The sequence below is a fragment of the Neophocaena asiaeorientalis genome, unplaced genomic scaffold, assembly GCF_003031525.2.
Source record: "Neophocaena asiaeorientalis asiaeorientalis breed wild unplaced genomic scaffold, Neophocaena_asiaeorientalis_V1.1 scaffold601, whole genome shotgun sequence".
In the NCBI taxonomy this organism is placed as follows: Eukaryota; Metazoa; Chordata; class Mammalia; order Artiodactyla; family Phocoenidae; genus Neophocaena; species Neophocaena asiaeorientalis.
Window position 1 is genome coordinate 287,883 of NW_020174793.1, and position 17,306 is coordinate 305,188.

General features: G+C 36.9%; 1 protein-coding gene across 3 annotated transcripts; it reads right to left on the minus strand.

Moving 5' to 3' along the window:
• Positions 1-359: 359 nt before the first annotated feature.
• On the minus strand, positions 360-16,764 carry BIRC3 (baculoviral IAP repeat containing 3). Of its 3 annotated transcripts, XM_024760351.1 has the most exons (10): positions 16,633-16,724; positions 15,812-15,860; positions 9,450-12,582; positions 9,239-9,338; positions 7,492-7,570; positions 6,676-6,724; positions 4,844-5,086; positions 1,444-1,698; positions 1,134-1,175; positions 360-1,017 (listed from the first exon to the last, which is right to left on the minus strand). In XM_024760351.1, the coding sequence occupies exons 3-10, from the start codon at positions 10,300-10,302 to the stop codon at positions 824-826; spliced, it is 1,815 nt and encodes a 604-aa protein (XP_024616119.1). In that variant the 5' UTR covers positions 10,303-12,582; positions 15,812-15,860; positions 16,633-16,724; the 3' UTR covers positions 360-823. The 3 variants fall into 3 exon arrangements, with proteins under 3 accessions (XP_024616119.1, XP_024616118.1, XP_024616120.1); XM_024760350.1 differs by lacking the exon at positions 15,812-15,860 and having other exon boundaries at positions 16,633-16,764; XM_024760352.1 differs by lacking the exons at positions 15,812-15,860; positions 16,633-16,724 and adding an exon at positions 16,256-16,541.
• Between the last annotated feature and the right edge of the window lie 542 nt (positions 16,765-17,306).

A 17,306-nucleotide genomic window follows, 5' to 3' on the forward strand; every position in this document is an offset into this window, starting at 1 on the left:
CTAACCAGTGTACTTTTCAAGTCCCAGAATTAATACCAAAGTGGTGAGAATAAAACTAGGGGCTTTTCCCAATGGGTAGGGCAGGCATGAGACTTCCTTGAATGAATCAACAGACAAATGAATAAAGAAATTTACTGGGAAGATTATTTGATTTTGACTCAGACATCCTATAAAATCCTATAGATTAAAGCCAGGTGTGGTTGACCCCTGTGCTCTACAAGTATAAGTGAAGAAGCATCTTACAGAAAGGGACCTAAACTGTAGTTCAATATTCAAGAGGTCTTAGGGAGGTATGGAAGGAGGCTGGGAGTCAGTAAACTATCCGATTATCATAGAAATGAAGGTATTAAGAACAAGCGTAATTTTGATTGATTTATTAAAATGTTCCTCACAGAATTCTTTACAAAAACATCATGTCCCGAAAAAGTCATTCAACAAACATCAAGACCTTCTGTGTATAGGACATTGATGGAAAAAGCAAGAGAATCCATGTTCCTGATCCTGAATACAACTCCAAAATATTTAAAATTATGAAAGTTCAGTTCAAAATCTTAAATTTTACTTCACTTACAATTTCAATAGTGCTGAAATTTTCATTTAGCATTGTGCTTATAGTGCTATCCCTGTTTTTTGTTCACAAAAACAAAAGCCTATCATTCCCATGCTACATAAAATATGTATGTTCATGTTTTAGATATTTATATAAAACAAAATTGTTGTAAATAAATAAGAAATCTTAAAGAAACCAAATCAGTATCAAAGTTAAAATTACAATATATGTAATCCACTAATTCTAAAGTTTAGACAAAGTTTTAGATCTTCTTCATGAAAGAAATGTACGAACTGTACCCTTGATTGTACCTCTACAAATAGGGCATTTTCTTAGAGAAGGGGCACAATCTTTGCAAACTACTAGATGACCGCAAGGAATAAACACTATGGACACTTCTTTGTCCATACACACTTTACATGTTCTTTCTTCTTGTAGTCTCCTCAATTGTTCTTCCATTGGTAAATCTAAGAAGAGAAAAAAAATTTTAATAAAAGGCAATTTGCTGCTTATCCTCCAATGAAAAGCCAAGAAAATAAAAAAAAATGTTTTCTACTGATTTAAATTATTAATACTATTTTACCTGAAACATTTTCTGTGGGAATGTATTTTATGTCTTGTTGCACTAAGGGAGAAAAAGCAAAAGCATTACTATGACAAATAAGGTTATCAATATTTAGTCACAGAATATATATTTTTAAACTGACTGTTTAGACTCTGCCCAAATACTATAGATAATTTTCATAATGTCAAGGCAATGAAAGCCTTCAATCTTTTTGTACAATTAATAGTTTATAAATTAGGTTGAATTATTTTCAATAATCACAAATCATTAATAAAAGCGTATTTTCAATTGACCTAGGAAGTTCCAGAAGTAATTTTCCAGCACTCACCAAATAAATGCTGGTATAACATGGGGTCAATTTCTTGTAGAGAGTTTTTGAATATGGTGGCTGCAAAATTTCCTTTTACTAAGATCGTATCAATCAGTTCTCTTGCTTGTAAGGATGTCTGTGTTTTTTGTTTAATAACATCACGTTCTTGCTCGCTAATCACTCTGGCAGTTAGTAGACTATCCAGGATTGGAAGCGCACAAGTCAAACGTTGAAAAAGTGCCATTCTATTCTTCCGGATTAATGATAGGTCATCTTTATAGAAAAGAACACAAACACCATCACGTTCAAACTCTGCCCACAAACTTCCTCCCACATATACACATATAACTAAATGAAAACAACCATAATTCATAATCAGTTGGCACTGAAGTTGATTGCTAGCTTTGGGGGTACCTGATGCCCTGTGCTTGATAGTAACTCTACTTATAATAAGAACTAACACTGAGCACTGTGGTAGGCACTTTCCATGCATTAATTCATTTCATCTTCACAACAGCCCTTTGAGGTAGGTACTAGTACCCTTATTTAGCAGGTAAGAAAACAGAGGTACAGTGAGGCAAGTAAATTGCTGAAGGACACACAACTAGCAAAAGTCAAACTGAGGCAATTTGGTTTCATAATCTATGCTCTCTACCATTCTGCAATACTGCCAATCCTTTAACCAAATAAAACTTAGAACCAAATAAAATTGAAATTTTAATCCAATCTAGTCAAAGTGGGGAAAGGCAAAATCAAGGGAATTAAAATGATAGAACATTTCTTAAATTATCAGTCACCCATAAAACTTCTTTAAAATTCCATTTTAAGATGAAATTATTAATTAATTATTATTTCCCAAAATTAGACATGATATTGCTATTACCTCAATGTTTTATAGTAAGGGGGGAAAGGCACTAGCAGCATTTTGAAAAATAAATCCTACTTGTCAATACCTTCCTGTCCTATAGGATCTCCGTATTCTTCCAGATCTAGATTTTGTATCTAGTGGTAAAATATTTTATATTTGAAACTCTGCAATTTTATGATCTCTTTGGAATATGACTTATGATTCCAAGTTTATTAATTAACTATCATATAGTTTTACCATGATCCATAAAGCTTTTCTATAAAATAAAAAGAGAAGTTAGGCTGTTTAAAGAAGAATTATTTGAGGGGAGATGATCATTAGATTTTAGAAACTCTGACTTTGTCAAATAATAGGACATATAAATAGAACTGTTTAATAAGGAATAAAAAACAGTGCTTAGTCAGAAAGTCCAGGCTCTAGATACACATTTTGAAGAGAATTGAAGCTCTGAGAATAAATGAGAAAAGGATCAGGACCTAGAACAGTGTCTGGCACAAAGTCAATGTTCCACAAATACCTGTTGAACAAAGGAACCATCAGGCCTCGGCAACTTAAACAGCAGTAGGAACAAAGAAATAACAGCCAGAGGAATGGAAGAATTAGAACTTAACATATTGTTAAGTAATCTATGGTTAAGAAGTAGTGATATTTTAGAAAATTAAAATATAATTTATACTTGATGTTAAAGTATATTAATTTTTTAATTTTTCTAATTACATTTTACTTAAACTAATGTAAGAAATTCTCTGAAATTCTTAAGATTTCTAAAATTGGATTGCTAGTAGCTGCAGAAAATAGTCTCACTTCAAAGTCATAGACTGTATTCCGGTTTATAAGAGGTAAAGACTTGAATAAACCTTTGAAGCATGTTCTTTTATCCTGGAAAAAAAATCCTAAGTTGCCTCTTTATTTACACATCTGTCAAGAAATCACTCACCTCCTGTTCTGGGAAACTATAAAATAATCAGTAACGTAAACATTAAGTATTTTCATTGTCATTCAAAAAAATATTTCTTGAGCACAGACTATATACAGATACTGCGCTAGGTAGTATGGATATAACAGTGAACTGAGAAGCTAACAGATATTTTTGACAATGCAAGTTACTGTATACTGTTGACTTGGAGTCAACTCTGGAAACTGTTGATTTTTTTTCTTGGAAGAAAAATAAGTATTTTATAGCTGGATGGCTTTAGACTTCATAGGGTCTATAAACAATTGTGGAAATGGGTGTTCTCTTCTTTGAGCAGTTGTTCACTGACGACCAGTGGTTAAGACTGAGAGGACTACAGGAAGGACATGCAGCCCTATCTTCACTTCACAATGAAAAGGAGAACTTGGCTGGGCAAAGATGAACTTGGACTATGTTGCTGCTGTACTGGTGACATGTAGAACTGAATAATTCACACTTTGGTAAATAGAGGATGCTGTATTACTGTGATCTGATATGTTTGTCTGGGTTGGCCAAGGGTAGATTTTTCCGGGAATGGAGTGAACAATCTCACCGTCAACATCCTGGGAAGAAAGAGGTCCCAGATGGCCTTGGACAAGGATATGGGGCAAACCTTTCTCATTCTGGGCTTTGTGGATATTTGGGGGCCTGAGCTCCGCTTGGGACTTTCCTAGTCATTTGTTAAAACTGGCCAGAGCTACACAGAGATGAATCAGGAGCTAGGCCAAGAGATTCATGAGGACGGGCTTAGGGGCACCAAGAGAGGCCACATACAGTTATAGCTGTCAACTGCCATCTGTGATGTAATGCCCTTCTGTTATCCCTAAATCTCCAGTAAGAGCTTGTTAAAAATTGTAATCTGTTTTCAGTTGTGTTGAAAGAACTCTTGGATCTGGTCCATGCTTTGGAAGGAGTGGCAAAGGAGAGACCAACATTTCTCTTTGTCTAGGCCAGAGTGATGATGGCAGTGGAGCAACCAGATTAGAATGAACATGCTCATCCAGAGGAGGGGATGAGCCTCAACACAGTAGAGGCAACAGGGAGCAGACAAGGCTAGCATGGAAGGGCATGGATAACTTGTCTTGGGAGAATGTGAAACAGTGTCTTAGAGCTCCCCTAAATAACACAGGGACACTCCAAAGGGGAATTCAGTTCTTGTGTGGGCAAATAGGAAACGTAATAATAATTTGTACATTAATTTACAGTCACAGGCTGAGACACACTGTTACACTAATATTAAAATTAATAATTGTTCCTGATCCCACCCCAATTTATAGCAAAGAGGAGTGAGCAACTAGTCTGGGATCAAAAATGTGCCATGAATAATTACACACACACAGTCAATTACCCAGAATAAAAATAGAAATTAAGAAAAAGCAGGAAACTTTTGGTTTCCTGTGAAATGCTTTCACTCAATACATGTACTTATATTTTCAATTTACTAATAAGCAATTCAAATATATTTTAATGTGAAGAAAGTTTTCAGAATTCAAATGCAGAATGTTAAACTTAAAATCCAATTGCATTGACTATATTTTCAATAACTTATGTGCAGTGACATCCTTACGGAAATGGAGACTGTAAGTAAATATGTGTACCTGATTCTTTTTCCTCAGTTGCTCTTTCTTTCTCCTCTTCCCTTATTTCATCTTCTGCATTAAGTAAATCTAATACAAGATCACTGACAGTTTTGTAATTCTCTCCAGTTGTTAGGATTTTACTCTGAACTGTCTGCTTTATCAGCCTTCTACTAAAGCCCATTTCCAAAGCAGCTTTAACAACAGGTGTATTCATCATGACTGCATCTTCTGAATGGTTTTCTTCAGGTCCAAAATGAATAACTATACGGAATAAAGAATTTAACACATATTGGGATAGTCTGTATATTTTCTAAATTGCGAGTTATTACAATATCAAAAACATAAGGCCCAGAAAATGTGTAGGTACTATTTTGTATTACCTTTCTTAAATTTAAAATAACGATATACATGTTCAGTCACTAAAATAGGAATATGGAATATTGTATTCAGATTCAAAATACGCATTATCTGGCAGAAATATGAGTGGGAGAAAGAAACAGAATGTTGGGATCATCCCCACCAGCACTGAGATTCCTTTTTCCCCATGTTGAACGAACAAATGAGCTTTCTAAATTAAGTATGTTTAACATAATTTTGAAAGAGGCCAATTGTAATCACTCATATCTATTACTGCAATGGCCTCCTAAACTATTGCTCCTGTCTAATTCATTCTCAACATTGTAACCAGAATGACTTTTTAAAAACAAAAATATGAATGTGTCACATTCCTTCTTAAATTCCAACAACGATTCCTTTGCTTTTAGGATAACATTCAACTGTGCCTTACAATATCTTATGCAATCTGGACCCTGTTTACCCCTTCAGCCTCATCTCTTGCCACTTACTCATTCGCCTTCTATCCCAGAAGCCACAAACTGATGGCTCTTGGGTCAAATTCTGCCTACAGTGCTGACCACTCTTAAGCTAGCCTGCTTCATTCATTTACCTGTTTGCAAATCCTACTTCTAGCCATACAGAATTTTGTTCAGTTCTTCAAGTGTTCCTGTTCTCTTTTGTTACTTAAGTCTTTCATGTGCTGTTCTCTCTGCCAAGAATACTCTTTTCCTCCCGTTGTTATTTGGTTAACTACTATTCTTCCCTTTGATTCTGTGCTAAGACAAATACTTCCTCTGGAAAGCCTTTTCTGATCTTCCAAGTCTGGGCTAATTGTCCCACATGTGCTCTCAGAGCACACTTTACTTTCCATACTGTTCTCCTATCTGTGTATTTGCCTGTATTCCTTAGACCACTAGCTCATGACAGCAGGTGTTATGTTTATCCTGTTGTCTATTCTTTCCCCAGAATAGCAGAAGCACAACAAATATTTATTGAACTGAATTTAACACTAGATAAGGGAGAAGAGCTTGTTCAAATATTGGCTCTATCACCTTTCAAGTTTAAGGTGGTGGACAAGTCACTTAACCTCTCTGAGCCTCTGAGTACCTATTGAAAAATGAGAATATTATTTTCTACTCTCTCCGTTTCATAGAAAGAATATGTATGCAATCTAATGTCATAGTGCACCTGTTCCCACACTGGTCTGAGAACAAGGGTTAGGGTGGATGTCTGAAGCTTGTTAAAACTATAGATGCTCAAGCCCCACCTTCAGATACTATGATTCAATTCAGTAGGGTTAAAGTGGAGACTAGAAATCTGTAATATTTTTTAGAGTTCCTCAGGCAATTATGATATGCACAAAAATTTGAAAAATACCAATAATGTATTTGAAAATTCACTGTAAATTATAAATCATAATACAAATGTACATTATTATAATTATCAACTTTCAATCTTAACAGTATCAAATGGTTCTAACATTTAAATGCAGTAATTATTATTAGTATACATACTTGGTGACTCTGCATTTTCATCTTCTGGATTGTCTGAAGTAGATAACAGCTAAAAAAATGTATATAAATTAAAATGTAAATCTTATTCATTGCAATAAAAATTAATCAAGAGACCTAATTTATTCAATTTATTGCAAACTAACTTGTTTACTGGCAACATACTTTTTTATGTCAAAAGCAAAATTTCATTTACGTTCAACAGCAATTCTGTAGGCCATAAACTAATAGAGTTTCTTCGTGTGTGCGTGTGTATGTGTAACAAATAAAATCCATTTTCATTAAGGCAGGAAAAGGGCTACACCTTTTCAGTGACCTGTAAGACAATCACTGTTTGCCTATCATCCCAAAGATCTTCCATTTTCTGGGTGTTCCTTTGGGATAAGCTGGACCCTTTATTTCCATTGACTGTGGCTAGGAAGTGTTTGACCCTCAAACTATTCTCTAAGTTCTTACTTGCTTTTCTGGGAAGATTAGAAAGAGCAACACAATTATCTTCCTCAAATCCTTTTAAGAAAAATTTATATAGTAAAATTATTAAATGCTACTATCCAGTCAATTTTTTCCTCAAATAATTTAATTTATTGCAACTTTGTTGGAGAAATACTCAGAAACATAACTTAAATATTATTTTTCAGAAGGTTTCTAATTCTGGATCTGCTGTTATCCAAAGAATAGCACTCTCTAAGATCATGCTGGGTGTTGAAAAAAGAAAATGTATTTTTAAATTGACTGGTCTTTTCACTAAAATACTACTCTCTGTAATTATCAGAAACTCAATTTAATGAATGATTTAAAAAACAAAAAAACTGTCCCTACCTGTTCAAGTAGGTGAGGGTAACTGGCTTGAACTCGACTGATGAACTCTTGTCCTTTAATTCGTATCAAGTACTCACACCTAAAATGTAAGGAAAATTAAATCTGGGGGGTTATTTTAATCTGGTCATTTGTAGACTGCTAAATATTTCAGGTGAACATAAACATAATTATAACCACTTGCCTATTCATTTAGCATATAGGAAGTGATAAGAGATACTGCACTCAAAGGTAAGATGATATAAGCAAGAGGAAGGCTGTAACTAGTACTCGGCCAAGGCTGATGTGGATAAGGATTGTGAGGCTCTCAGTCTACTGAGATAAGTAAGGCTGTCTCCACCCCAAGGTCCTTGCTGCTCTCTTCAACTATTCTAAGATTCCTAAAAACATTCTGAACATTCATGAGCCAAGGAGACAGGTAGAAAGTTCCCTAATATATGATACTGTTCATACATAAGCTTTGTATGTTTAAAAGCTGAAAATATACATAGAAAGAATGAGGAAGCTTAACGTATTTTCTAAGAAGTCAGACATTCACAAGTTTGGTAGTTTCTAGATAATATATATCCATGGTCAAATTTAAGTACAAAATGAATTCATGACACTACCAAAGCAAATTTACTGTTTTTTTATATATTCACAAAATTACCACAATAGAAAGCTAGCAGCACTTTTTAAAAATGTCTATGTAAGGTGTTCTTTTTAATCTTCATAGTTTTTGAAATTTGAAATATTTGGGGAGTGCAAAGTTGCTATAAATGAAGACACAGTATCATATAAAAAATTATATAATGCAAATGTTAGGATACTAAGTTTAGTAATCAACACTAAAAATACTAAAAGTGTTGACCATGAAAAATTATAGGCTACCTGATTTTAGTAAAAAAGGGAGAGTGTAAACAAGTATAGAATAATCAAAAGTGTAAGACATGACAACAAAATGCTATGTAGTGATCAAAACAGATGAGATGGGTCTATATTTACTCTGATGACCCTACTTAATATTGTAACCAGCCTGGTGCCTCTGATCTCCCTTACCCAAGCTCCCTTTTTTCTTTTTATCCATAGCACTTATTATCTTCCAACATGCTATATAACTTATTTATTAAGTTTTTATTCATTGTCTAGAGAGGTCCTGCTGTAAGTCTAGCATATGAGACCAGGAGTCTTGGTTTTGTTCAACTGAGTATATTAAGCATCTACAATAGTGCCTGATAATAGGTAATCAGTTAATATTATTGGGTGTTGAATAAATGGAAATATGTTCAAAACATGTTGACTGAAAAAAGTTTCAAAACAGTAAATATATCTAATTCATGTAAAATTGTATACATTTATGTATATATGTACATATGCATAAAGAGATGTCTGGAGGAATGTTAACTAAAATGGTGACTGTGGTCAACTTTAGGTGGTGAGGTTTCTGGACATTTAAATTTTTTTGTGTCTCTGTACTTTCCTACTTTCCTACAATGTGTAACTTTGGTTTTATAATGAGCATATGTTATTTTAATATACATGTATATATATTAATTACACACACAAAGAAACCCTAAATTATTTCCTCTTTATCTTAACTTTCCATCGAAACCTTTTAAGTAATTATTTTTCTAAGTAATCCCTCCTAAATTTATTCATAAATGTATTTTTGAAACAAAGACAGAATAAAGCAACAGTTGATTATAAGGTAAACACATGTAACTCCTCTCACAATAATCACACACATTTGCAAAGAAAATTTCACAATTACCTTGGAAACCACTTGGCATGTTCCACCCATGGATCATCTCCAGATTCCCAACACCTCAGCCCACCATCACAGCAAAAGCATTTCACATCATCACTGTGACCTAAAATTAATTTTGGACCAAAACTTATGAATACATATAATTTGACCACTAAAATGTATGAGATAACACATGTTGAATATTTGTTTTTTATTATCAGATTAAGTTTCTTACCCATATAATAAAAACCTGCACTTGCAAGCTGCTCAGGATGAACTGGAACACTAGAGGGCCAGTTACAGAATGTTCTGAAGCGGGCTGCATATGTCTGCATGCTCAGATTAGAAACAGTGTATCTTGAAGTGCCTTGAAGCTGACTTCCTAAAAATGGGCAGTTGGGGAAATGTCTCAGGTGTTCTGACATAGCATCATCCTTTGGTTCCCAGTTGCTCAATTTTCCACCACAGGCAAAGCAGGCCACTCTATCTCCAGGTCCTATGTAGTAAAAGCCTGCTTTTGCCAGATCCGTTGGTGACAGAAAAGTCAATGGCCACATCTGGAAAGTAAGTAATCTGGCTTTTTCGGTATTCATTGCACAACGGTAGGGACTTATCCTCAAGGCAGAAAAATCTTGATTTGGTCCAGAGTTTAAAAGATTTGATGGAAAGCTTGAATAAGAGCCACTGAAACAGCCACTGTTTTCCAAACTTGGAAGTAATGAGTGCGTGGAATTTGTTACTGAAGAAGGAAAAGTAGGCTGAGAAGTGGCTCCCGAGATGTTAACTGAATTTAGATTCTGAACAAAGCTACAGCTAGGATACAACTTTTTATGCTTTTCAATAGGATTATCTCCTTGTTTCCAGTTATCCAGCATCAGTCCGCAACAGAAGCATTTGACCTTGTCATTCACACCAGTATAATAAAAACCAGCACGAGCAAGACTCCTTTCTGAGACAGGAACACCGGCGGGGAAGGCCGAATAGGTAGACATTCGGTACAGCTCACATGAAAAGTCATATTTCAATTCAAATACGTTGGCACTTTTCATCAAATTTGATAAGAATACGCTATTTTCTACTATGTTCATAATGAAATGGATGGGGAGGAAAAGGGACTAGCCTTTCTCTGGGGAGGTAGTTTTGTGCATGGGTTTCGATTTTTATTAATTTTAGTACTAGACTGAACACTTAGAACAGGACATCTTTCATTCTTTTTTCTTCTATGCATTTAGGGTTAGAGCATGGCAAGATTCTAAATCCTATATTGATACAGTTTAAGGGCCAATTATGTATCTGCACCTTTGTATACTCTTGCATACAATGTAAACATGATGCTACACAGTACCTTGTGATGAAAATTAAAACCCTTCATAAAAGTGTAGAGTGCTTTAGGTCATCAAGATGCCATTTAGTGTCAGATATCTCCACAGGTAGGTCACCCTCTCCACTAGTATGCTTCAGTGACATCCAGTCAGCCTGAAGATAAAATGTCTCACATAGCTAGTTTGTTTTGGCAGAAAGCTATGCTGTGTAAGTGTTCTATACACACAAAAATATTCAAACTATGTTTGTTTTTAAATTGTGAAATTTTGTAGCCAGAAAAAAAAAAAGCATAAGACTACCTCGAAAGAGGAAAAGAATGGACTATCATATTTCACTGATTCTAAGATGTATGTTTTAACATCTGTGCTATGGAGAGGTATCTTACAATTAATGAATGGCATGTCACATTTTAATTAACAGCATTTTTATTTCTTAGAGGTACATAAAATAATGGTGTGCTTTACAAATGATGACATCTTAGATTCAATGAAATACAGTCTATCCAAAATCTTGCTCAAATTAATTTTTCTTCCTACAACCATTTTATTAGGGAGAACAAAACAATTCAAAATTTTCTTCCAAATAAAGAGCTTAAGTAATAATAGAATTGGTTCCTACATCTCAAGACCTGGTTTCAAGATTTATTAAATAATAATTACTTCCCATAGATAGGTACCTGATTGCTTAGTCATAGCAATGCCACTAGATCTTAGCAAATTAAACAATGCATTTCAAATAAATTATCAGAGGTGAATATATTGGCTCACTTGGTCTTTTAGACTCAGCTTCATGCTGTTGAGAACCAAAATCAAATCTCCTGATAATGGATTACTTTTAAAAACAGTCAACAGTCAGAGTGCTGAGTCTGCAAGCTAAGATAAATAATCAAAAAAAAAAAAAGATGGATAAAAAAATCTGGCTTTGGTCAGAAATTATTTCACAGATAGCATACCTTGAACCAGAATTTATCATGACCAAAAATAATAAATTAATTTTGTCACAATCCACTTCTTTTGAACAGCAGAGATCTCAAAATTCAGAATTTCTCAATTATAAGTAGCTATTAGTCAGTAGGTTCTGCGTCAATAATGTCAGTAATAACCAATAAACAAGTCAACATGTTTTTTTTTTTCTAGAAGTGTTTTGCAAGCATGCTTCCTGGGTCCCACATATGTTGGGGCTTTTTACTGCAGACTTCAATGCTTTATTTCCAGGTGGGAGAAGAAACATATCTAAACACTAGTGATAATTGCCCTCAGAGGTGAATTATTATGTCTAACTTCAGTATTCCTTTCATTCTTGGTGTTACTACTGTCTCTGTGTGAATTTTCTTTTGGAATAAGTTTGTTCATTTACCAAAATGTAACCATCCAGTCATCATTCTCATTCTAATTATTCTCAGAAATAACAGCCCATTTGAACAAACTAAAGTTTTGACTTTCAAAATATCAACAGTCTTATAAATGGTTAATTTCTTTACCAATCATCACGTTTATCTTTCATACTTGCTCTAAATTTGTTTCACCTATCAAAAAGTTTTATTCTTGACATTTCTTTGTCATCGCAGAAATCTTTTAACATGCCAAAGGTTTTATATGCATGTTTCTCTAATTTAGCAGAGGGTTGAATATTAACTCTTTGTTCTAGATAACTGTCACTCATTTTAAAATCTTTACCAAACACAGGTACTTTTTTCTATTCTACACAGCAGCCAGTGGGAGACTGCCTGACCAACTTTGAGAAAAGTAGTTCAACAATATGTCCCAGCTACAATCATTTCTTTATATCCACAAATCAAATTCAGAATCAAACTTATTATTACTTTATAGTTATACCTCTTATAACCAAATCATATTTTTAAAATTAACATTCTTCTGATACCAAAAACTCCTGTTAACTACTTTGTTTATTCATGCACAAAACTACCTCCCGGAGATTAGACTAAGTCCCTTTAAAGAGTTTTAGGCCTCCATTTTGAGATGTTTGATTTATATAAAAAACTGGAATAAACCTAGAAGTAGAACAGTTCGTCTCTTTTGTAAAACCTGTTAAAAAAAAAAAAAGACAATTTTAAAAGTCAAATAATTCATAGATGTAACACCATGATCTCTTTTTAAACATTTTTTCCAAAGCAGAGCACTAGTATTTACTGAATGTCTGTGACATACAAGGTGCTGTATTAGGTACTGCAGAGGCCAAGAAATCCCAGATGAAAACCAGAAGGCTCAAACTGGTGGCCAACAGAGGTATTATGTTTGGCTTGCACAGAATTGGACTCCAGCATTTCACTAATTCTTTTAACGTTTTATTTTGCAATTAATTTATACATAGAGAAAACATAAAAATAAGAGTTCCCACATATCCTGCATTTACATATCCACGTATAACCATAGAAACCAGGAAAGTAACACTGATACAATGCTGTTAATCTATATGCCTTATTTGAATTTCACCAGTTTTCCAAGTAAGATTTTTCTTAGAAAAATACCACAGTACGTTTAAATGTTTTAGTTAATAGTTAATAACCAACATTTTTTAAAAGTAAGAGATTTCTGGGCTTCCCTGGTGGCTCAGTGGTTAAGAATCCGCCTGTCAATGCAGGGGACATGGGTTTGAGCCCTGGTCCAGGAAGGTCCCACATGCCGTGGAGCAACTAAGCCTGTGTGCCACAACTACTGAGCCTGTGCTCTAGAGCTCGCGAGCCACAACTACTGAGCCCATGTGCCACAACTACTGAAGCCCGCACGCCTAGAGCCCGTGATCCGCAACAAGAGAAGTCACTGTAAGGAGAAGCCCGCGCACTGCAACAAAGAGTAGCTCCCGCTCGCTGGAACTAGAGAAAGCCCCCGCGCAGCAACGAAGACCCAATGTGGCCAAAAATAAATTAAAAAATTTTAAAGGGATTTCTGTAAAAAAGAAGTAATAAATAAAATAAAAGTAAGATTTCTGGACTTCCCTGGTGGTCCAGTGGTTAAGACTCCATGCTTCCACTGCAGGGGGCGCGGTTCAATCCCTGGACAGTGAACTAAGATCCCACATGCCACACATGGAGGGGCCAAAAAAAAAAAAAAGTAAGAGATTTCCCAGGATATTCTAGATCCCAACCTTATCCTGAAAAATCAGAAGACCTGGCTACACCGGGCATTTATTCCTGCATGGCAACAATCAGCTAGTGCCGAGCAGCGGCTGCACCCTTTAGGGAAGGCACATGCTCTCCCCTTTGGCACTCTGATACGGAGACTGTCAGTTGCTTTTTGTCACTGAGCTGGCACTGTTGTTTTTCTCACAGTAGAATTATGAAGAAAGTGGAATTGTTCTAATACCTGTGTCTATCAAAAGTAACAAAAATGAAAGGTAGACAAAGAGGGACATTTTTTGAGAAAAATGAGAGTAACATATTTCTTTGTGGAAAGGAAGACTATTCCTACATGTTAAATATGTAAGCAAAGTGTGCTTTTGTTTAAAAAAGTCACCCCTAGTTTTGTTCATTTATATCACCTGCCTGGCCCCTCTGCAGTTTTCAAACCCCTTACACAGATCTTGCCCTAAAGAAGCTTTGACGTGGAAACAAGGCATATCTGTGGACATTTAGGCAACAGTTATACAATAAGTATACAAAAATATGCCAAGATGCCAACCCTGGATCCATTCAACCTCTGTCCTATCCATTTCCAACACCTAGAATTCTAAATGCTGCTGGGGAAGATCTACAACCTTGTAGACAGAAACCAGCATGACGTCAGGCTTCACCTTGGCTGGCCCTTCACTATCTCTCATCAATTCTTCTTAAGCCTAGCCCACTGGCCTATGCAACTCTTCTAAACCTTCAATACCTTCCTCAAATTTCTCCTCCACAACTCCCCATCTCACTTTCAGTAGATTGTTTTGACTTCAATTTCTCAAAGAAAAGAGACATAATTGAGTAGTAATCCTTTCACATTCTCAAATCCATGCCCTTTTTGCTCACAACCCACTTACTGCCTCACTTAAAAGAATCCCATCCTCCCCCACTGGCCTCAGAAACCTTGCTCTTAACCCCATCCTCCTCATTTCTTCTACTCTCTCTACTGGGTCTTTTCCTTCAATATAACAAGCATGCTTAATTCTGTCTCAGCTTTCAAATGAAAACAAAACCAAAAAACCCTCTTTCAACCCTGCTTTTCACTCTAGCAACTACCCTGTATCTCACCTTCGCTTCACAGCCAAATGAAATGAACTGTCTATGGTGAAGGTCTCCCAATACAACTGGCTTTAGCCAGCACCACTTAAAACCACTCTCTTTTTCTTTTGTTTATTTGAAGTATAGTTGATTTACAATGTTGTGTTAGCATCAGGTGTACAGCACAATGATTCAATTATATATATATATTCTCTTTTAGATTCTTTTCCCTTATTGGCTATTAAAAAATGTTGAGTATAGTTCCCTGTGCTATACAGTAGGTTCTTGTTGGTTATCTATATATATATATATATATATTCTTTTTCAGATTCTTTTCCCTTATAGGTTATTTCAAAATAGTGAGTATAGTTCCTATGCTGCACAGTAGGTCCTTGTTGGTTATCTATTTTATATATAGTAGTGTGTATATGTCAATCCCATCCTCCTAATTTATCCATCCCCTGCCTTTCCCTTTGGTAACCACGTTTGTTTTCTGTCTGTGGAAAACCACTCTCAGTATGAGTAACACCAATCTTTTCTTTCCCAAAACCAGTGGAATTTTTCACACCTGACACTGGGGTCCACTTCCTCTATGAAACGTTCTAGTTCCTTGGCTTCTGAAACCACTCTCTTGGGATTCCTCTTTCCTTTCTTGTGGCTCCTTCTCAGATTGGCTCAAGTCCCCAACCTCATCTCTTCCTACTCCATCATTTCCAGTGGGCAACCTCCCTGATGCCAGCGATGTTGGGTGTGTCTATCCTCTTGGGCACTTAGCACATCCATGTTTCAGACACTGGAGTTTAAGTGTGCCTTTTCTCTCTGCCTCCCCCTAGTCTGTGAGCTCCTTCACAGCATAACTGTTTCAGCTCTGTACCAGCCCTCCCATTCCCACCATCCACTCAGCCTGGCATATAATGTAGACACTTAAGACTTTTTGCTGAGAAGTGAATTTCGCTAACTTGACTGAGCCCCCCAGGACCGCAGCACCCTCATTTGCATGGTATTAAGGATATCAATTTTACATTAATGACTACAAAGTCTGCTCAGTGATGGTTTAATACCAGGCTTTGGAGTCAGACATCTTGAGTTTCCAATATCATTCAGTCTCTGCATACCAGGGGTGTGATCCTGGGCAAGTGCTTCTTAGGCCTGTGAGAATTAAACCTGAAAACACATGTAAAGTCTTCTAAGGGAGTCGTTGAATACAGTGGATATTAGAAACACCTAATGTTAGCAACAAATAATGGCAAACAAAGTTAATATTACTGTTAGTTTAGGATCGGGTAAATACCTCCGACACTTTACTAACTAGATTAAGAGCACTACAGGGTTTCCATGCTAATCACCAGGAAAACCACCAAAAATCTGCTTTTTCTGCCACCACTTGGGAACACTCCTCCGTCTGTCCATTAAAAAAAGATTTTACTGATTCCTTTCTATGCCCAAGCTCTGCTTTAGGCTCTGTGCTGAAGCTCATCTGACACCGTCTAAGGCCCGGTGATATCTCTTGGCAATCGAGTTAAACAAACTGTCAAAGCTTCCCCATTCCACTGACTCACTGCAAAAGGAAAACAGGAACTGCACACCCGGCAGGAAGGCTGACGGAAAGTGAGTGTCGGCGAGGCAGCGCCGGACCCGGAGGCCCCACGGGCTGGAGGGCAAGTCTGGGCGGCGGCGAAGACCGGCCGGACCAGCACGGCCGCGCCGGGAAGGGCCGCCCGGGCTCCCACTCTCTTGCCGTCCCTGGTCGGCTCGAGAGCCGGCCTGGAGCCGACCTCTGGGCCCTGCAGCAGGTCTGACTACCGTGCGCCCCTAGACGAGCGTCAGACGTGGCCCCCGCCCGCGCGGGACGCAGTGCGGAGACGTTGGGGGTCGCGCGCACGGACACGCGCACAGACACAAACGGTCGCGCGCACGCGCACGCTCGCTCACTCACCTCAGCTCTACCGGCCGGCCTGCCGACCCCGGTAGGTGCGCGGCAGTCGGGTTGTGCCGGCCGAGGCTTGGCGGGTGACAGCCGTCGGCCCGCTGTTCGGTGCGGGCTGGAGTCTCACGCTGCCTTTTAAACATTTCCCCCCAAAAATCTCCATTTGTCCTGCACTCGTCCCAGCGGTTTGCTTGTTCGCTGGTGCTTTCCTCTTAAGATTTAGGGGAACTCCAGCGGTAATAACCACACACACTTCCCCTTAATCAGTGGCCTGGCAGACCCACTCGGGGATTTCCATGACCCGAAAAGCGTGACTGTTTCTTAACCGGGGCGTATCGGCGTGGCATTTACTGAAATACCTTTGCTTCTTTGTTCGTGGGTCAGAGGAAATCTTGATAATCTGTGAGGGGGAAGATGAGCATTGGTCAGCCTGACTGGAAAAGGTCCATCTCCCACATAATAAAAAAAAAAACCGCGAAACTTTGTGAACTCTTTATGATAATTTTTACTTTTTGTTCTAATTATGTTATAATTGTAAAGCATGAATGGAAATGTAGGGGTTTGTAAAAAAAAAAAATCAAGATTCTCCTTTTCAGTTTATTTTTAGTGTTTTAAAAGATTGAGATTACCATCTTAGTTTGCTATATTGAAATCTTTTTTTTTTTTTTTTTTTTTTTTTGGGG

Coding starts and splice junctions, on each gene's coding strand:
- BIRC3 (XM_024760350.1), bottom strand. CDS start 10,302: ATGAACATAGTAGAAAATAGCGTATTCTTATCAAATTTGATGAAAAGT. Junction 9,339..9,449: donor TGCAGGTTTTTATTATATGG/GTAAGAAACTTA, acceptor AATTAATTTTAG/GTCACAGTGATGATGTGAAA. Junction 5,087..6,675: donor TGAAAATGCAGAGTCACCAA/GTATGTATACTA, acceptor TATTCCGTATAG/TTATTCATTTTGGACCTGAA.